The 22,415-nt window shown below is 43.3% G+C and overlaps 1 protein-coding gene across 9 annotated transcripts in view; it reads right to left on the bottom strand.

Annotated features, from left to right (window-relative positions):
* Positions 1–22,415, bottom strand: part of LOC112225299 (tensin-1) — a 291,328-nt gene that overhangs the window by 189,747 nt on the left and 79,166 nt on the right. Inside the window, exon 1 of one of the 9 annotated variants that reach the window (XM_024389103.2) lies at positions 9,389–9,883. The exons of the other annotated variants lie outside the window; for them this stretch is intronic. Within the exon in view, the coding sequence (XP_024244871.1) occupies positions 9,389–9,469 (81 nt within the window). The 5' untranslated portion in view covers positions 9,470–9,883. Of the gene's footprint in view, positions 1–9,388; positions 9,884–22,415 lie in introns of those variants that run through there. 9 annotated transcript variants of the gene reach the window in all.

The raw sequence follows: 22,415 nt of genomic DNA, 5'->3' as shown, positions 1-22,415 counted from the left end.
TCACTATACGCCTCATAAAGGCACACACACCCCTGTGGGACTTAGTCTCTCTTATATCCCATCATAAATAATGAAGTTACACATGTATCTTACACAGTGGTCTCATTTTCGCACTCGTAACAAATTCCACACAGGAGATTTGTAGAATCTGATAAAGAAGGCTGTTTTATCTCAAGAAGCAGACACTGAAATACAACATGGTCTTTCTGTTTTGTGGCAACAGAGCTCCTCAAATGAAAACATTGATGATAAAGCTAAGGGCATGAATTATGGTCGCTTCAGATTGGCTGCAAAGAGTAATGTTGTAACTGACAGACGCAGAAGCCATTGTTTTTGCTACACTGTTTTTTCCCCCATAAGTCGGTCAGACAATGCCTCCTTGGATGCTGGCAGCATGGGAGGAGCTGGCAGACTACTGTATTCAGCTAGTGGGCACCTCGCCCAGCCTCAGACACACCTGTATCATTGCTGTTGTTGTTATCAGGGTGTAAAATCCCTGGCTGTCAGCAGACTAGCCCAATAATTTACTACTAGTTAGGGGAAGAGAGGCATCAATAATAGGAGCTGAAGAGCTTTATCAAGCAAGGAAAAACAAACTTGGGGCTCTTTCTCAATTGTCTAAAGATCTGTGCTATTCTCCTCTTCTTCATCTGCACTGTTCTGAGAATACCTGATCAAGAGTAGGAAAGTCTAATGATGAGTTTCCACCACATTGTTTTTACCTTTTGAGCATTCTCTAGAAGAAGGGAATGAGATAATGGGAACGAGCTGGGGGGGACGACTATTGGACAATTGAGAAAGAGCCTTAGAATTTACAACTCGTCACTATTGGGCGAGTATTCATGTTGAAATGTTCTGGCATGGCTCACACTTGATTCAGGTGCTGAATGTATCAGAAGCTCAACATGGCCATATACGGTGAAGGCAGTGTTCACAAGCAAGCCAGAAAGTGGAGTTTATAGACGCAACAAGGGATCAAAACTGAGGCCAAAATCCCTCACAATACAGGAACAATACAGGAATGTGTGAACCTTCATATTGACTCACACATAGCAGTCCATTTGTTTTAACACACACACAAACGCACGCACGCACACACACACACACACACACACACACACACCTACATACACATATAAGCTCAGTAGCCTATGGTATGTAGCCAAGGCCAGTTTGTGATGAGTTGTGAATGATTGCGGGATTGCAGAGGTAGATGCTGGGGAGGATGGAGGAGGTCTGGACTCTCGGCTCTCATTTATGTCTTGCCCCACAGACATGTCTCACTTCCTGTTCGATGAATCCTGACCTCCACTGGAATCAGGTCCAGCCTATGAGTGATGTCACCTGCAAGGCTTTATTGAACTCTCTTTCAGTTGAATTCCGCAGTCTACAGAGCAAAATGGCTGTGGAGCATGTTGAAATACCATACTGTGTTTCTCAAAGCAATGCATGTAAATTCTAGAATGTAAAACTCTGGTGCTGAATGTAAAAATGTTTACGCAAGTGGGCTCAAGCCGAGCCTTTCCGCAAAGAAGCATATTTTCAAGAACTGTCATTCACAGAATGAATGCTCAGTGGAGAATGTGATTCTTTTGTCCAGGAATATGCTTTACCTGGTTCCGGGCAGCCGGCCCCTGAATGTACTAAGCACATAGTGCTCAAAGGATAACTGCCAACTGACCAAAATAGTATTTGGCCATAGCCTGCACTCTATCACTCAATCTATCTTATGCAAGCAAACTTGACCCGTTTTAGCAAGAGACGACCAAGAGAGTATAACCCTATCTGATAATGCTAAATATAAGGTCTTCTCACATGCAACTCTAGTCTCCAGGCTACTCAGTCAAATCCAGACTGGACGCAGCTCAGACCTGCAGAGAATTCCATAACACTTCATAAATGGCTTATTCACCTCAATTGCCTGCCTCGATCTCACTGCACTCATAAAGGGAGACCAAACTCAACTGAAGTCCTCGCTAGTGATCTTAATAATGTGGTGCTATTTCGTCTCCATAGCCACAAGGGATTTTGTTTATTGGGGAATGATTGACGCTGGTGATCAGGCTCTCTCTGAAGGATCATGGCCTGTTTCTATGACAAACTATGGGTAACCCCAAGTGAAACAAAACAACTAAGCCAGAAATAAACCTGGGAAAGGTTAAATAGTTAAAGCCACAAGAGGAACATCAAAAGCTCCCCATATTAAAGCCAGTGTTCGGGAACTCAGCCAACGCTCAAAACAGTTGTTGATGAGTGACATGAACCATCTATGGAGAGTAGAGGATGGCAGCACTCTACACACATCTGGGTTGTTTTCTGTGGCAGCATGTGTGGACCCAATCCTCCACATTTTTTCTGAGGGTTGTCACAAACTATCAGCCTGTCTCATCAGAACACTTACTTCTGCTATTGATCCAATACAACATTGAAGCCATATTACAAAACAAAATCAGAGAAAAGAGGACATGCATAGGGGAAAAAACTAGTCAAACCGCTAACTAAGGCAATATTGAATCCCCAAAACAAGATATATTATGGAACTGGAAGACAGATGTTCTTTCCTATTGATCAGAGTATCTCTTTCCCACAAGAAAATGTGACAAACCCAATACTGGTCTTCCAGCCAGAGCAGGGACGGGCAACTTTGATGGGGGTGGGGCTCACAAAAAAATCTGAACTCATCATGAGGGGCCGCAGTGGCCCGCGGGTCTGCATACCCGCATCCATACCCACATATTCAGTCAGAGCCTGTCCTAGCCTTTTGGGGGCCCTAAACAAAATGTCGCCCCCCCACCTTGCGAGCAAAACATTTTAGCGGCCCCCCTCTTGGCAGCGGAGACAGCACAGTTTTTAATATGATATCTGCGTGAGAGCGACTAGCAAAATCAATTTGCACCCCCGGCTGGAGTGTTTACGGACATATTCAACCTCTCCCTATGCCAGTCTGTTGTCCCCACTTGCCAACCCCAGGTGGAGATGGTAGGCAACAACACCTCCGTCACGCTGATCCTCAACACGAGGGCCCCCCAGGGATGTGTGCTCAGCCCCCTCCTGTACTCCCTGTTCACCCAAGACTGCACGGCTACGCACAACTCCAACTCAATCAACAAGTTTTCTGACAACACAACAGTAGACCTGATTACGAACAACGACCAGACAGCCTACAGGGAGAAGGTTAGACCCAAGGTGGAGTGGTGCCAGGATAATAACCTCTCACTCACTGTAAAACAAACAAAGGACCTGATCGTAGACAACAGGAGACAGAGGAGAGGGCCGCAGTGGATAGGGTCAAAAGCTTCAAGTTCCTTGGCATGCACATCACTGAGGACCTGAAATGGTCTCGCCACACCGACACCGTGGTGAATAAAGGTGCAAAAGCGCCTCAACAACCACAGACGGCTGAAACAAAATCGGCATGGCCCCTAAGACCCTCACAAACTTCTACAGATGCATATTGAGAGCAGTCTGTCGGGCTGAATTTCTACCTGGTACGACAACTGAACCGCTCTCAACCACATGGCTCTCCAGAGGGTGGTGCGGTCAGCCCAATGCATTAACGGGGGCACGCTGCCTGCCCTACTGGACATTTACAGCACTCTGTGTCAAAGGAAGGCCAAGAAGGACATCAAGTACCTCAGCCATCCGAGCCATGGTCTATTCATTCTCCTACCTTCTAGCAGACAGAGATGTAACAGGACAGGTGCATCACAGCCAGGACTGAGAGACTGAAAAACAGCTTCTATCTCCAGGCCACCAGATTGTTGAAAAGCATCACTAGCCGATTACCTGCCCAGTACTCAGCCCTGCACCTTGAGACAAATGCCCACTGTAAACTCAGCAAAAAAAGAAACGGACCTTTTTCCGGACCCTGTCTTTCAAAGATAAATCGTGAAAATCCAAATAACTTCACAGATCTTCATTGTAAAGGGTTGAAACACTGTTTCCCATGTTGTCATCCCTTGTTCAATGAACCATAAACAATTAATGAACATGCACCTGTGGAACGATCGTTAAGACACTAACAGCTTACACACGGTAAGCAATTAAGGTCACAGTTATGAAAACTTAGGACACAAAAGAGGCCTTTCTACACCAAAAGAAAGATGCCCAGGGTCCCTACTCATCTGCGGGAACGGGCCTTAGGCATGCTGCAAGGACGCATGAGGACTGCAGATGTGGCCAGGGCAATAAATTGCAATGTCCGTACTGTGAGACGCCTAAGACAGCGCTAGAGGGAGACAAGACGGACAGCTGATCGTCCTCACAGTGGCAGACCACATGTAACAACACCTGCACAGGATCATTACATCCGAACATCACACCTGCGGGACAGGTACAGGATGGCAACAACCACTGCCCGAGTTACACCAGGAACTCACAATCCCTCCATCAGTGCTCAGACTGTCCGCAATAGGCTGCGAGAGGCTGGACTGAGGGATTGTAGGCCTGTTGTAAGGCAGGTCCTCACTAAACATCACGTTGCCTATGGGCACAAACCCACCATCGCTGGACTAGACAGGACTGGCAAAAAGTGCTCTTCACTGATGAATTGCAGTTTTGTCTCACCAGGGGTGATAGTCAGATTTGCGTTTATCGTTGAAGGAATGAACGTTACACCGAGGCCTGTACTCTGGAGCGAGAGCGATTTGGAGGTGGAGGGTCCACCATGGTCTGGGGCGGTGTGTCACAGCATCATCGGACTGAGCTTGTTGTCATTGCAGGCAATCTCAACGCTGTGCGTTACAGGGAAGACATCCTCCTCCCTCATGTGGTACCCTTCCGGCAGGCTCATCCTGACATGACCCTCCAGCATGACAATGCCACCAGTCATACTGCTCATTCTGTGCGTGATTTCCTGCAAGACAGGAATGTCAGTGTTCTGACAGCATGTCTGGGACCTGTTGGATCGGAGGGTGAGGGCTATTCCCCCCAGAAATGTCCCCACACCTCCACCAAATGCCTTGGTGGAAGAGTGGGGTAACATCTCACAGCAAGAACTGGCACATCTGGTGCTGTCCATGAGGAGGAGATGCACTGCCGTACTCAATGCAGCAGGTGGCCACACCAGATACTGACTGTTACTTTGATTTTGACACCCCCCCCCCTCACACACACCCCAGTATCTCCACTTGCACATTCATCTTCTGCACATCTACCATTCAAGTGTTTAACTGCTATATTATAATTACTTCGCCACCATGGCCTATTTTTTGCCTTACCTCCCTTATCTTACCTCATTTGCACATACTGTATATATACTTTTTCTACTGTATTATTGACTGTATGTTTGTTTATTCCATGTGTAACTCTGTGTTGTTGTATGTGTCGAACTGCTTTACTTTATCTTGGCCAGGTCGCAGTTGCAAATGAGAACTGGTTCTCAACCATCCTACCTGGTTCAATAAAGGTGAAATAAAAACAAACAAAAAATGTTCAGGGACGCATTATTCCATTTCTGTTCGTCACAAGTCTGTGGAACTTGTTCAGTTTATGTCTCAGTTATTGAATCTTGTTATGTTCATACAAATATTTGCACATGTTAAGTTTGCAGAAAATAAAAACAGTTGAGTGAGAGGACGTTTCTTTCTTTGCTGAGTTTATATAGTAATTGAAACGCAGACCACCTCATATTCTGTTTATATACTGTTGTTTACTCACTGTGTATGTATTTACTGTATTCTCAACATACCCCATCCTAATATACCTACTACTGTACATACCATTTTCTTTCCAAATGATATACTGTTTATACACACCACTTATTTATCTGCTGGATTCTGACACATGCTCACTATAGAAATATACTCTGGATTGTTATGCACAAGCATTTCGCTACACTCGCATTAACATCTGCTAACCATGTGTATGTGACAAATAAAATTTGATTTGATTTGATTTGATTTGTCCCGCTCTGTCATTTCTTGATTTCTTCTTTAGATGTTTTGATTATTTGTGTATTTGTATTGTATTTGCGAGTCATTCTACTGCATCGCTGAATCTAGAAACAAGCATTTCACTGCTCCTGTTATAACATCTGCAAACCTGTGAACACGACCAATAAATGTTGACTTGATGTAAACAACAAGCTGGGACAGGAACGTAGAGCCATTCCAGATTGGAGTTCCAATCCATGCGGAGATGGCGAGAGGGCCAGGGAAGTCTGAGGGCCAGGGAAGGCTGAGGGCCAGGGAAGGCTGAGGGCCAGGGAAGGCTGAGGGCCAGGGGAGGCTGAGGGCCAGGGAAGGCTGAGGGCCAGGGAAGGCTGAGGGCCAGGGAAGGCTGAGGGCCAATCTTAAACACCCTTTTATGTAGTGAGAAGGAGTGGTGGTCTACACTTCGGAACGCCGCTCTGAGTTTCACTGTTCCGCTCCATTGCTGCACCCTGAACTAATGGAACGAACACCACACACAGAGTGGAACTCCGAGATAAAGCATGTGTCCGATTGAACGCGATTGGGAATGATGAAATGGAGGAGGCATGCCGGAAAAGGGACTGCATGGCAAATCCATTATGTCTGCAAAGCATTGGGGCAACGTATAGCCAGATGTTGCAATTACAGAAACGCTGCCATATTTCAAAGGGGCCCCACATGTGCAACTCTCTTTCACTCAAATCATAGGTAATCCTATAGGAACTGAGGGGGGCAAACCAGCTACAGGACAAAGAGATAGAAAGAGGGGGAGACTGAGGTAAATGAGCAGAGAGGGGAATAGATTCAAATAAAAGAGATGGTGTTAAAGATGTAGGAAATAAAAATCCTCAACCAACCCACTAAGCACCGTATCTAGAATTAGGTTTCTGACACGTGTGTACCCCAGACTGGGGCCTTTGAGATACTGACCACGACAACACCCCAGCATGAGCCTGACTCTGACACTGGACCTGCACTGAGAAGACTATACTGTCCTGGTCTCCCCTGACTCTGACTCTGGACCTGCACTGAGAAGACTATACTGTCCTGGTCTCCAGATTGACTAAATGTAGGTTAATGGACATTGATCATTCCATTAAGCTATTTGGAGGTTTAGGCAAGGGTCAATATTTGCTTTGGCTTATAGTTGTAGGTGACACTCTGAAGTAGTGTTGTTTTAAATCAGAGGCTCATGGCAGCAAGAAATGTTTACTTTAAAATCCTTCATAAGCCCTTGCATATTGGTAAAAGTGGCCATTAATACACCACTAAAGGTCCTCTTTAAATCTGTACACTTTGCACTTAAAAAGGAATTTCAATCATAAATTGAAATCTGAGGTTTTGTTCTTAACCTTCTGATATGTTATCAGCACTTAAACGGATGATGTCACAGGCTTATAACCACTCCCATTAGTTCCGCTAAGGTTCATAGAATCGAGCAGAGGGAATGTACCCATGTGACATCATACTTCTGGGCGGAGTTAAGTCCTTTTTCTGTAGTGTTGGGGCTCAAACATTGTACACTCTTTATAACAAGTATTCTCTTCCAGTCACCTTGCTCATGAAAGACTTATGCAACCTAAGAATGACCCTCACTGACAAGATTATGTTTCTTGGCATATTTTCAAGCCTTTTTAGAGGACAGTTGAGTTGTTTGCCATTGGCCTTTTCTGAGAAACTCTGGAAAACTGTCCATAAACCCATTGTGGATCTTATCAATAATTCACAAGTGTATTGTGGAAGAACATCCTGAGATTGGTGTTTCAGGTATCGATGTTGTCCTCTTGCAAGGTCTTCTCTCGCGCCTTCTTATGCCATCCCCTTTTCACTTTTCCCTTCCGGTTGGCCAGCATCTTCTGCGACTTCATTTCCTGCGTCTTGACTGTCATCTTCTGTCATTTCACGTCATTTAATATTTTCCGAAAGCAACTGTTTCTGTCTGTAGCAGAAAAATCTGAATTCAGCCAAGACAGTTCAGACGTTCTGGGCTTTCGGGAGGGGGGGGGAAGGATCCTCCTCTTTCTGCTTGCCTAGCAGATAGCGCCAGTTTGGTTCATAGAGGAGGTCCGTTTCCTGCATCTCCCTTCACTAGACAGTAACTGCTTCTGCAGCTGGAAACACATAACTCTTCATTGTGGCCCTCACTCTTGAGCTTGGTCTCCAAACCACCTCAGCCTATACTCCGTTCCCTGACTTTGCCAACAAACAAAAAAACGGAAACATACCTTATTAATGTATGACTCAAATAGTGAAATAAAGTCACAGAATGACTTTGAAGTACTGATAAATAGACTCATTGGTAGACGCTTCCAGGTTTCATAAAAAGACGTGTGCCTGGCAGCGGTTATGTAAACCAACATTCTTCATGAACGTTACTGAGAGAGGTTTGATTGAATTTCACCCTGAAGTAAGTTGCATTGTTATGCAGCCTCCTAAAAGCAGTCAATCAGTGACTAGGAGCTTAGCTGGTGGGCTTTGGTGTCCTTTAACAAACCCCCTCCCCTAAAGGGAATAATGCTGATGAACTAATCAAGGGGTCAGTTAAGTCTCTCCAGAACCATAGTTTGACAGAGGAGCAGAGATAGACCAAAGGGCCATCCCATCATAGTTGCATCTCAATCAGCAGCACCGTGGTTCTCCTCTCTCGATTAAGTTCTTCGAAAAGTATATGGGTCGATCTGAAAACAGAGACTACCAGTATGGTGGACATGGCCACTATGGAGACTTTGTTTCCACCTGTCCAGTTATTTCACGTCACTGATGAAGGGTAATGGGAAGAACGTAGTACAACATAGTTCACAAAGGTGAAGGACACGCCTTTGTGCACACCTCCATACCTCTGAGCATTCGGACATTCTCAGCACAGCTCCGAAAGCACACACACACATACACACACACACACACACCCCTTGCAGAGAGCAAACACACGTTGGATTAAATTATACAAGAGAGAGCAAAAATAGCTTTGTGTCTCGGCCAGGCAGAGAGAGAGGGAGAGAGAGGGAGGGAGAGAGAGAGAGTCAGACTGAACCAGCTTTTAAGGGAAGGGTAAAGATGACAGGAATGGGTCAACTCAGAGATTAAGGGAACACAGTCATCCCTCTCTCGCTCACTCTCTCTCACAACTTCTCTGACTGAAGTTTCCCCCCTCTTCATCTCACGCCCCCAACAATCCAGCACCCTAATACCCTCACTCCCCATTGGCAGTGCAGACCACCCAGACCACCCAACAGGCCCTCAGACCCCCATTCCACTTCAATGGGTTGACCACCCTACATAATCCCCTTGGGAAGTGTAGTCCATCCAGTTTACCTGGAGAAATGACATGAAAACAGACCCCCAAACACAAAAACACACACGCACACACACAAAAACAGACCCCCACACCCATACCCCTCACATACACCCACAAACACACACACACCAATACAGTCTCACAACCCACACACACACATTTACAGACAAACACAGCTCACCCAGAACATGCAGGAGAGGCAGACCCAGGTGCGGGCTTGCCCAGCTAGGGCTGCGGGCAGGCTGAGAGAAACAGAAGGCATATTTCCTTCCTTCTGGTGGATGCTGCTATTGCTCTTGCTACTCCAGACTGACCACTGGATTCCCAACTAGTTTTCCAGACCTGCCACAGGATTCCCAACTAGTCCAAACAGGAGGGATATCCAGCACCGCAAATCCATGACACGTCAGGGAAGACCAGAGAGGGTGACTGCTGCAGCTCTCCTTCTTTCTCTCTCAATCTCTCTCTCACATGCGTACTTGATCCCCTTCACTCTCTCTCTAACTCACTTGCTTCTTGTTTATATTTAGTTCCCTATTCTCTATGTTCCTCTCTGTCTCTGTCTCTCTCCGCCTCTGCAACTCAACTTTGTCCCTCCTCTCACTTTCTTTTCCCCAACTCTTATTTTATCCCCAGTGCCTCTCCTTTCTCTCTTTTCTCCAGTGTCTCTCTTTCCGTCTCCCTCCACTGAGGGAACTTTCACAAAGCTTTTTGGGGTCAGGCTGCTCCTCTCCACGGGAGCAAAGGGGGAGGTGTTCAGAAAAGGGGCTCCGTTTATTCTCCATCCCTCTCCCCCCCTCTCTTAGCCACCCGCCCCTCTCTCGACCCCCTCTCCCCTCTCTTCATTCTTAATTTCATTCATTCCTTGAACTCTCCCTCCTCTCCACTCCTTCCCTCTTTCTCACCTCCCCCATCCCTCGTTCCCTGGTTTTCCCTAGCTAACTGTGCTCACTCATGTCTGTGCTAACGTTGCTTAAATTTTTCATTAACTCCCTTTTTCTTTCCCTCTCTTCTTCCCTCCCTCCCTCCCTGCATCCCCTATATCCACTCTCCTGCTTGTTTCTACTCCGCTTCACTGTCCGGACCATCCTGGCTCCCTCACCGTACCGTCAAACTCTTGACTGAAAATCTCTTCTGCTCGGTGGTCTCATCTAGTTTGCTTCCTCCCCAAAATAAACCAGGACCAGGCCCGGGAAGACGCATTGCTTTTACTCTTTGCTTTCAAGGCCACAACAATCAAAGAGCCCTCCTCTAAAAGAGAAAGAAAAGACTCTGACCCCCTACTATAGAGAAAGAACACAGCGGGACTGGGAAGAAAAGCTGCTTCATTAAGTTCTCAATGGTCATCAATGGGCCACGTTAGCCCTGGCTTTAAGTCTCTCTGGTCTCCCCTGTGCGTCTTTCACACATGCACACTCACACACCCTTTCACGTCTTTCGCATGCATGCATGCACACACACACACACGCGCACACGCGCACACACACACACACACACACACACACACACACACACACACACACACACACACACACACACACACACACACACAGTATGAAAAAGGACTAATCCCATGGTATTTCCTCTCAGTCACCTTATCGAGATGAACCAGCTCAGTGTTAAAATGTTTCAGTGTTAAAGTCCAGAACCCTTCCACTAATGTTTCACCTACTACACCACAATGTTCACGTAGTGCTCTTGACTAGAAGAGGGTAGAATGGGCGCAAATACTTTCTATCAATTCGTTGTAGTTTTCAATCGTTTTTTAAGTGGGGACACAATAGAACTATCTTTATGGGGCAAAGCAATTGTTGGAGTGAACAATCTCGGTGATGACTGTTTGACCTTTCTATTCCAGACAGTATTCCTTTCCACTATAAGCTCTGATAAAGAAAATGAAAAAGTGCCCACCAGTCTTTCAGTGGGATTACCTCTCCCTCTTCTCTGGTCTCTGTGGCGGCGGAGAGCGTGGACGTAAAGTGCTGTGAAATCATGAAATACTCTCTGCGTGTGTGTGATCGACGACATGACTGTCGGAGGGCGCAGAATCACTGATCAACAAATCCCCTTGCATCCCAAATAACTACTCATTATGTGGTCAAAATGTGCAAATAATAGACTAGCCTTGCTCAAACTGACCTTCTCAAACACACGATCACATGAGGGGCTGTGGAGAAAAGGGTGTAGTAGTTTTAGGACTACATCAGAGTAGAGGTTGAGTCAGTGTAATACTAGGTGTTGACTTCCTCTGATAGAGATTAGTTGTACTTGTGTGCATGCCATGGTCATTGAAGCAACGCCCCTCTCTAACCTTCTCCTCCTACCATCTGCAGTTCCCACCTGGTCACTCCTGTGTGGGGTTACAGGGGTAAACGTTCTGTTTGTTTACTTCATCCTCATGTGTAAGGGCTCTGAGCCAGTGGTAAGGGACAAGACCTGGGTTTAAATACTATTTGAAATCTTTCAAGTTCTTTTAGCGTTTGCTCTAGCCTGCCTGCAATGCCAGGGTTGGCGGGGTTGCAGTTTTGTGACTATTCTATTGGTTCCTTTTCGCCAGGCAAGCTCAATTAAGCACAGATAAAGTATTTAAAATGATTTCAAATAGTATTTGAACCCAGGTCTGTTAAGGAGAACTTCCCACTTAATCCTTGTGGGACAGCAACAACATAATTCCATAGGGTCAAGGGTCAAAGACTTTGGATCTAACCATTACAACCATAAGATGCACCCTTGGGAACACAGGCATAGCCATGAATTGGAAAGGGGGACACCAGCAAAACACCAGTAAAACATTGACAACCATTTCACAGGTGTCCTGTACGCTCAAAATCACTGTCGCGTCTGCAAATCAAATCAAACTGTATTTGTCACATGCGCTGAATACAAGTGTAGATCTTACCATGAAATGCTTACTTACAAACCCTTAACCAACAGTGCAGTTCAAGAAGGAGTTAAGGAAATATTTACCAAATAAACTAAAGTAAAAAATAATAAAAAGCAACACAATAAAATAACAATAACGAGGCTATATACAGGGGGTACCGGTACCGAGTCAATGTGAGGGAGTACAAGTTAGTCGAGTTTTGTACATGTCGGTAGGGGTGAAGTGACTATGCATAGATAATAAACAGCGAGTAGCAGCAGTGTACAAAACAAATGGGGGGGTGTCAATGTAAATTGTCCGGTGGCCATTTGATTAACTCTTCAGCAGTCTTATGGCTTGGGGGTAGAAGCTGTTACGGAGCCTTTCCGGTCCCACTTGCCATGCTGTAGCAGAGAAAAGTCTATGACTTGGGTGACTGGATTCTCTGACAATTTTTTGGGCTTTCCTCTGTTTTTCATATGACGTGATTGAATATGATCTTCATGACTGAAATCTTATGTTTGCGACACAAACTGAAGACACAATTGTCCCAAAATAGGTTTATTCCCACTTATTCCCATGCCCCCGGTGGACATTTGCTATATCGCTTTTCCAAATTCTGGTAAGGCTGCATGTGTCCAGAAAACAGGGACATAGGGCTAATTACACACATACACACACACACACACAGCATCGTCTCCGGAAATCACCAGATCAGTGCACATTACAGGCATCCCCGTGTGCCTTTGATAAGGACAGAGTGTGGACAAAGCTATCAGCAGGACAGCTATGATTACCCCCTTTATCCCTTCAGATCAGTGCCCCAGTCGCCAGCAGTCCCTGCTCCCCAGCCTGGCAAATGAAACAGGACACATGTCATCAGATGTGACAGTATCACAAACCATCTACAGAAGCATGGATGGAAGGCATACAGGAATAGAGATAAAGAAGGACAAACACATCCTCTTTATGTGTGTGCATGCGTGTGTGCAAGTGTGCGTGTGTGTGTCAGTGAAAGATCCTCAGAGAAGGAAAATTTCAGAAAAATGTAAGTAGTGAAACATTGAAAAAAGTTTTAGATAAAACTACACTAAATACATTCACGTCACCAAATAATTGATTAAAACACACTGTTTTGCAATGAAGGTCTACAGTAACTACAACAGCACCCTCTAGGGTAGTGCCATGGTTAAGCCGAAGGCAGCTATTTTCCATCCTCTAGGTACATTGAATTCAATACAAAACCTCAGAGGCTAGTGGTTCTCACCCCTTCCATAGACTTGCACAGTAATTATGACGACTTCCATAGAATGTCCTCCAACCTATCAGAGCTCTTTCAGTATGAACTGACATATTGTCCATCCAATCAAAGGATCAGAAAATGTAACTAGTAGTGATGGGTTGAAAAATCAATAAGGTTACATATGGATATTATTTTTTGAGATATATTGTATCTTATCATTTTGACAATATCACAATATTATTTTTGCGGTTGGCTGTACCTGCACAAAAATCCAGTATTTTTATTTTATAATTTGTTCTCCATCTTCTTTTTAAATAGAAGCCAATTTGTTTTCAGCACTTTTATTTCCATGACTGATCAAAACTAATTTCCTCATTGCATCCCTCTGCAGCAGACATACAGTTTGGTGAGAAATATGTTTGCAAAACATGAAATCGCAATAAAATGACAGCACAGAATCTTAAAAGGATCGGACCCTTTTTTCCCCCCCCTAAAATGACAACTATCTATAGCTCAGGACCTGAAGCAAGGATATGCATATTCTTGATACCATTTGAAAGAAAACACTTTGAAATGTGTGGAAATTTTGAAATGAATATAGGAGAATTTAACACATTAGATCTGGTAAAAGATAATACGAAGATAAAAAACCTGTGTTTATTTGTTAGTTTTTTTGTTCCATCGTCTTTGAAAAGCAAGAGAAAGGTCACAATGTATTATTGCAGTTTATGCACAATTTAGATTTTGGCCACTAGATTGCAGAAGTGTATGTGCAATGTTTTAGACTGATCTAATGAACCATTGCATTTCTGTTCAAAATGTTGTATCAAGTCTGCCCAAATGTGCCTAATTGGTTAATTGATATATTTTCAAGTTCATAACTGTGCACTCTCCTCAGAAAATAGCATTGCACTCTTCCACTGTAATAGTTACTGTAAATTGGACAGTGCAGTTAGATTAACAAGAATTTAAGCTTTCTGCTCATATCAGAAATGTCTATGTCCAGGGAAATGTTCTTGTTACTTACAACCTCATGCTAATCACATTAGCGCACATTAGCTCAACCATCCCGATCCCGTAGAGGTTAATACATATAGAGTCGTGACAATCGTGAGAATCCCAATACATATCGTATCGGCACCTAAGTATGGTGATAATATCGTATTGTGAGGTCAATTCCCATCCCTCGAATCTAGTACTGAAAGCATGAGCTACAGCTAGCTAGCACTGCAGTGCATAAAGTGTGAAAAGTAATTGACTAAAAGAGAGAGAAAGACAATAGCTAAACAGTTAAGAATAAATGAATTTATCCTAGCTCGTTGGCTAGCCAATACTGCAACTCTTACAAGTCAAGCAAGCTTTTGGTTTCATTAATTTATTGCTACCAGGGCCCGCCGGTGTAACTGCTTGCTTTACACTGTACTGCATGATTGCACACATGGATTGGATTGTGAATTTACTAACACGTTAGTTCTAGTTTGTTGACTACCTTTATAACATTAACCTTTTCACAGGTACCAACAAACAGGTGTGATCATTCTACGGTGGTCCCTGCAGCGTACGCTCAAACCGGTGTGATTAGAACGCTTATTTAGAACGTCCAGTTTCGATTGACGCAACAATCAGAATTTGGGCTGGAGAAACTATTTTTTCATGGAAACATTTTGCACAAACACAGTCCTTAAAAAGTTATGTCCAGAATGTGACCAGTTAATATTTGGATGCAATGTTCAGACATCCACAGAAGTAGCTACAGCATAACACAATCATCCAAACAGGAAAATGTAGGCCACATTTGTCCTAGCGCTAACTGAGGAAAGATTGACATAACACAAGCGGTCATATATTTATAACTCTCGGCTGACAGAAACTACAATATGAATTAGCTAATAGCAATTACTATTATTAATTAATCACAGCTGAGCTCACCATTGATCTAAATAATTGAGTAAAATACTTTCTAGAAATTTAAAGTACACTGATGATGGGTAGTTTATGCACGCCTCCCAGCCTTGTGCAGGTCTACGATTTTAACCCTGATGTCCTTACACAGCTCCCTGGTCTTGGCCATTGTGGAGAGGTTGGAGTCTGTTTGATTGAGTGTGTGGACAGGTGTCTTTTATACAGGTAATGAGTTCAAACAGGTGCAGTTAATACAGGTAATGAGTGGAGAACAGGGAGACTTCTTAAAGAAAAACTAACAGGTCTGTGAGAGCCGGAATTCTTACTGGTTGGTAGGTGATCAAATACTTATGTCATGCAATAAAATGCTAATTAATTACTTAAAAATCATACAATGTGATTTTCTGGATTTTTGTTTTAGATTTCGTCTCTCACAGTTGAAGTGATGTGATAAAAATTACAGACCTCTACATGCTTTGTAAGTAGGAACACCTGCAAAATCGGCAGTGTATCAAATACTTGTTCTCCCCACTGTGGATACTTTTCTACCTGTTTTCTCCAGCATCTTCACAAGGTCCTTTGCCGTTGTTCTGGGACTGATTTGCACTTTTCGCACCAAAGTACGTTCATCTCTAGGAGCCAGATTATTTCACGTATAATTCACTGTATCACAATTCCAGTGGGTCAGAAGTTACAGTAATTTTCCCTAAATTGACTGTGCCTTTAAACAGCTTGTACCTGTGGATGTATTTCAAGGCCTACCTTCAAACTCAAACTCGGTATGACGGCTGCGTGGTCTCATGGTGTTTTCTGGGGTCTTGGCTGATTTATTTTGATTTTCCCATGATGTCAAGCAAAGAGGCACTGAGTTTGAAGGTAGGCCTTGAAATACAACAGGTACAAGCTGTTTAAAGGCACAGTCAACTTAGGGTAACTTACTGTAACTTCTGACCCACTGGAATTGTGATACAGTGAAACGACAACGCGATATACAGAAAATAAGGAACTATTATTATTTATAAGGAAAACAACAAGGAGGGCAATGTGAGCGCCAGTCAGAAAATATTCAAATTCGTGCAAGTCTTTGCAAATGTCTGCAGACTTCTGCTGCGCAAACATTGGTGAAGTGGTGGGCTCTCCTCGAAGAGTGAAGTTTGTCCAGCTCAGTAAAACCTCAAACTGAAATGGGCTGACTTGGACTACTTTTATGTGAATTAATGAGGAGGTGGAACACACCTTAATTCAAGCTGTTGTTAGAAAATCCAACTTGTTAGAAAATAATTTGAAATTGACAAGTTGATCATTAGCAGGCAGCACGTGTTAACTGTCCTGTTGCGTAATAATCACATTTTGAAACAGTGATTGCATTCAGACAGCTGTAATGTTGTGCACTGAAGTCCAAGCGAAGGGAAAAGGTGAGAGGAGGAGAGCGCGTAGATGCGTGAAGGAATTATACAACGAGAAAAGTGATGATGCTGTATATGGTAGCTGTGTGTGCGGGTGATTAGGGGTGTCTTCATTCCGCTTCTGTTGCAAAAGGTTTCTTAAACAGAAACAAACGGAATCAAAACTGGGAGGGACTTACCTGAATTTGTCCAATAGAAACTTTCGTTTTAGTTGCAAAACGGTTTTGCACTGTCTCTCGACCTGTGCACCTACATTATGAACTTTCATTTGTAAGCTAGGTTGTAGCAATCTTATGATGGGTATAGGACGAATTCGAATATCATGTAGTTGCCTAAACCTATCGCTGTTACATTGAGCTGGGTGAATGGAATATGAATGACAGTCATCCAATATGCTGTAATAGAAATAAGGACATGCTCATTAAAAAAATAAATCATTCTCCCTAAATCTTAAACGGCACCGACCTCCATTAGTGTGTGTGTGTGTGTGTGTGTGTGTGTGTGTGTGTGTGTGTGCAGGGGGGTATAAAATCATATTTCCCAGGCTAATCAAATCCATAATGGCCTCGCATTAGTATGACTTTGACCTTCAGCTCTGGCTGTGCTGGGAAATCAGCTCACGGCACAGCACTGAGAGATAGTGGTAACCGCTATAAAACAGGCCTCTCAGATTGAATGATACAACAGAGGACAAGGAATATTTTGCTGTCTAATAACAAACACACAAACAGCTTGAATACTCACACTCACCCACAAAAACACACACACACACACACATATCTAACCAATAAATTCATCCAGATATTGTGTGTGTGTGTGTGTGTGTTCCTGCGCGTATGTGTTTGTATGTCTGCATGTGTGTGTGTGTGTGTGTGTGTGTGTGTGTGTGTGTGTGTGTGTGTGTGTGTGTGTGTGTGTGTGTGTGTGTGTGTGTGTGTGTGTGTGTGTGTGTGTGCATAAAACAAAAGTGGGGAGTGGGGCATGCTCTGCTATTCCAGGCCTCCTCTTGGCTCAGAGCCTAGAGTCCAGTAGATGGGAGGAAGTCCCCCCCACCCTTCCCTCCTTTCCTCCCCATCCCACCGGGTCTAACTCCAGACCCCCATCTGTGGAAAACAATACAGACACACCCTCCCTGGGCTCGGGCTCACATGGGTATGCACGTTTTTCCCTCTCCCTAGCTTTGAAGAACAGGATCCTGTAGGGAGCAGAGAGTGAGAGAAAGGGACATGCCTCTGTACCAGACCTCCCTCACCAGAACGAAAGACTACCACTATAACACTAAGAAATATTTCTGTTTTTTAAACGATGTTGGTTAATGCTAATGCTAATGGTTTGCATCAACATAGCACTCTTCCAAAGGTATCAAAGCACTTTTGTGTAGCAGGACACACCAATGCCTATCACTCTACTTCCCAAAACATTGGATTCCCTTTCCCGTTTGTTTCAGACCCAAACTTTCACCAGTCTGTCCTATTGTCCTCTCCAAACGTTAATTTATTTTGTTCTTGTTACGCTCAAGAACAGACTATCATAAATAGACACTGTTCCACAAAAACACAGACCACACTGTTGTCCCTTAGGACAGTCTTCCTCAGTTCAACCTAATTAACGAGACATCCTTTAGCACAAATGTCATTGTAATAGTCAAGCACAGACCATTTTCTGTCCCTCGCATTGTAGCTGAAATAATGTTCCCCACACATTGCCCATACTAAATCTGACTATACCAATAGTGTCCATATGTTGCCCATATGTTCCCTATACGTTTCTCCCCACATGCAACAACTCTCCTCAGCCTGTTCTGCAAGTCAGTGGCAGAAACTGGCCCTTCTTTTCAGAAAGCTCTGTAGTTTCAAAGAGCAATTTTTCACTTACTCTCAGGGATCCAGTTCTTTTTAATCACTTGCATACCAAGGCAGCTGGTGCCAAGTTCAACTGACATAGCCCTCAGCTTATGTCAAACTGATCTGCTTTTAAACCCAGGAAAACTACAGCCAGGAAATCTCTGTCAATTATCGGAGACATTCTGTGATTATTAGGTCATATCATTCATCAGCACTTCAGTTTGGTGTCATGCGATTTCTGAGTAGCTATGGTTTAGTCCCAGACAGAAATACAGTGTATCTCATTTACAGGAACATTCACGCCATTGAGTCAATACATCACCTTTGGCAACGAGTACAGCTGTAAGTCTCTAAGAGCTTTGCACACCTGAATTTTTCTTCAAGCTCTATGAAATTGGTTGTTGATCATTGCTAGACAAACCCTTTTTAAGTCTTGCCATAGATTTTCAAGCAGATTTAAGTCAAAACTGTAACTCGGCCACTCAGGAACATTCACTGTCTTCTTGGTAAGCAACTCCAGTATAGATTTGGCCTTGTGTTTTAGGTTATTGTCCTGCTGAAAGGTGAAGTAATCTCCCAGTGTCTGGTGGAAAGCAGAACAAACCAGGTTTTCCTCTAGGATTTTCCCTGTGCTTAGCTCCATTACATTTCTATTTTATCCTGAAAACTTCCCAGTCCTTAACAATTCCAAGCATACCAATAACATGATGTAGCCACCACTATGCTTGAAAATATAGAGGTTGGTACTCAGTAATGTGTTGTATTGGATTTGCAGCAAACATAACATTTTGTATTCAAGATAAAAAAGTGAATTGATATGCAGCATTTTTAGCAATGCCTTATTGCAAACAGAATGCATGTTTTGGAATATTTGTATTCTGTAAAAGCTTCCTTTTTTCAATTTGTCAATTAGGTTAGTGTTGTGGAATACCTACAATGTTGTTGATCCATTCTCAGTTTTCACCTATCACAACCATTAAACTCTGTACATTTTTTAAAGTCACCATTGGCCTCCTGATGAAATCACTGAGAGAGTTCCCTTCCTCTCTGGCAACTGAGTTAGGAAGGACGCCTGTAACTTTGTAGTGACTGGGTGTATTGATACACCATCCAACGTGTAATTAATAAGTTCACCATGTTCAAAGGGATATTCAATGTCTGCTTTTTCATTTTTTACCCATCTACTACCAATAGGTGCCCTTCTTTGCAAGGAATTTGAAAACCTCCCTGGTATTTGTGATTGATTCTGTGTTTGAAATTCACTTCTCGACTGAGTGACCTTACAGATAATTGTATGTGTGGGGTACAGGTATGAGGTATTTGCACACAGAGTGAGTCCAGCGACTTAAGAACATTTTTACTCCTGAACTTATCAAGGCTTGCCTTAATGAAAGGGGTTTAATACTTATTGACTCAAAACATTTTAGATTTAAATTTGTAATGATTTGTCAAAATTTGTCAAAACAAAATTCCAGTTTGACATTATGGGGTATTGTGTGTTAGCCAGTGAAAAAAACATCTCAATTGAATCCATTTCAAATTCAGGCTGTAATACAACGACATTTGGAAATAGTCAAGAGGTGTGAATACTTTCTGAAGGCACTATAGTAGCTAGGTCTGAGTGCAACAAGTTTAAAACGGAGCATCTGGTTTGCACACGTGTGACCCGGTTCAGGAAGCTAGGCATATGTTGCATGTCACTACTTCACAGGAAAGGCATTTAAAGATGTATTTTTTATCAAAATGCATTTTTTTGGCAGAAATGCTTTCTGGAACATGCGAACTTTCATGTGCCTTAATAACAAACTTGTATTCCATCTATAAATATGAATTTGTTAAATTACGAGCCTAGAAGAACTATCGAGAACTACAAAAGATTTGCTACTTATCTCAACAACATTGATGCCCTGAATTTAGCAGCCACTATTGTTAGATCAGTTGAAAAAATGTTGTGATGGGCAACTTTCTTTTTTATTTGTTACTATTATTTTTACCCTCTTTTTCTCCCCAATTTTGTGATATCCAATTGCGATCCAATTCCAATCTTGTCTCATCATTGCAACTCCCCAACGGGCGCGGGAGAAGCGAAGGTCGAGTCATGCATCCTCTGAAACATGACCCGCCAAACTGCACTTCTTAACACCCGCACGCTTAACCCGGCCACCCCTCAACTGACAACAGAAGTCAGCCTGTAGGCACACCACAAAGAGTCGCTGCAGTGTGATGAGCCAAGCAAAGCCCCCCCCCGGCCAAACCCTCCCCTAACCCGGACAACACTGGGCCAATTGTGTGTCGCCCTATGGGACTCCTGGTCACGGCCAGTTATGACACAGCCTGGGATCAAACCCAGGTTTGTAGTGATGCCTCAAGCACTGCGATGCAGTGCATTAGACCGCTGCACCACTCGGGAGGCCCGATGGGCTACTTTCTGCATACGCCACGGTCAGTGTGAACCGGAATGACTTTACACAATGCCAACCAAACAACATGTAGCTACAAACAAAGCGCTAAGTTAAATGATTCCAATCTGCCGTGTATACAGTTAAGAGTCTAGCTACATTTTCAGATGTTATACATTTCTAATTTTGTCAGAAAGCCGTTTTCATTGCAAGTTTAGCGAACTTTAGCTTGCTGCATCGCTAGCTAACATTACATGTATGATCTCTGTGGGAATATTATTTGAATCAGAAACATATTTGCATTGCTAGTTATAGCCTAATGTTAGCTAGCTAATATTGAACTTAGCTGGTTAGCTTTAGCTACCTACAGATTCATACTACAGCTATGAAAGCGTTTGTATTGGTAGTAGTATGAGTTGGTATTATGCCTGTTGATTGTTTAGCTAGTATGCCAGTTGATTGTTTAGCAAGCTAGCTACATGTCTAAACAAAAGATTCCACTTTGCCAGATGATTACATGACCCATGAAGTTAGCCAGGTGTGTCTGGGGGTGATTACAGCGATCTATTGTTTGTCATGAACATGTGTACATGTCTAGACAATAGTGACGCATCCACTTAGCTAGATGTGGCTGGGGGATTTCTGGGTAAGCGTCATGTAATAATGATCAAATATTTTTATCTGCACACATTCTGTTTTTGATATTGCTACAATGCAAGTAACCATTTCACTGTACCATTTACACCTTCTGTATCCTGTGCATGTGACAAATAAACTGAGATTTGATATGATATAGTGTTTAGCAGAGACGGTAACTTGAAGAACAACAGGATCTGCACCAAAGTCAGATTAGGATATAGGCCAAGGACTAGATAAACTGTATTTTACCTGGAGTTTTTCCTTATTGTCGGCTACTACTTTTACAACTTTTAGTCTTGAAACCTTTGGTTGTTTACTAAACTACTCACATGACCTCACATGTGAATCCTTAAAGAGATTGGTGGGGCTAAGGCTTAAGATGGTGTGAACGATGCTGAATAGGTGTAGACAAAGGAGGGCTCTCCAGTTTGTGTACCAAAACATCCAAGGGCCATTTTCTCAAAAGTGGGGTTACAAGTGGATCAACTTTCAAAGCAGAATTACTTTCCCATTGTTCCTCAACTGTACAGTAGTGTATGACATACCATTTCCTAGCTCTGAGAATCTACTTTTATCCCAATGTGAAAACACAATTTCAAATGTAGATACATAGGACTGAATCCAGGTGGTGTGTCACACATGCTCTTAGGAGCTTGCATCACTGCAAATGATTTGATGGAATTAAGACAAGGAGATTGGGGTAGTTTTCACTGCTGCCTTGAAGTCAGTGAAGGTGGCTTACAATCTAATCTGTAGCTCAGACTCAACTCATTGTAATCAATGAATTGTTGAGGCATGGCGGAACTTGGCAGACATTGCATCTATCTAAGACTAGATACTAGTCAGTCCATATGGAGGTAAGGACTAGGGATGATATTAAAAGAAGCTCCATGTCGAAGTCAGTGTATTCTT

The sequence above is a fragment of the Oncorhynchus tshawytscha genome, linkage group LG26 (genome assembly GCF_018296145.1).
Source record: "Oncorhynchus tshawytscha isolate Ot180627B linkage group LG26, Otsh_v2.0, whole genome shotgun sequence".
NCBI classification, from domain to species: Eukaryota; Metazoa; Chordata; class Actinopteri; order Salmoniformes; family Salmonidae; genus Oncorhynchus; species Oncorhynchus tshawytscha.
The sequence above is the reverse complement of the archived record's forward strand: the minus strand, read 5'-3'. Positions and strand labels throughout refer to the sequence as shown.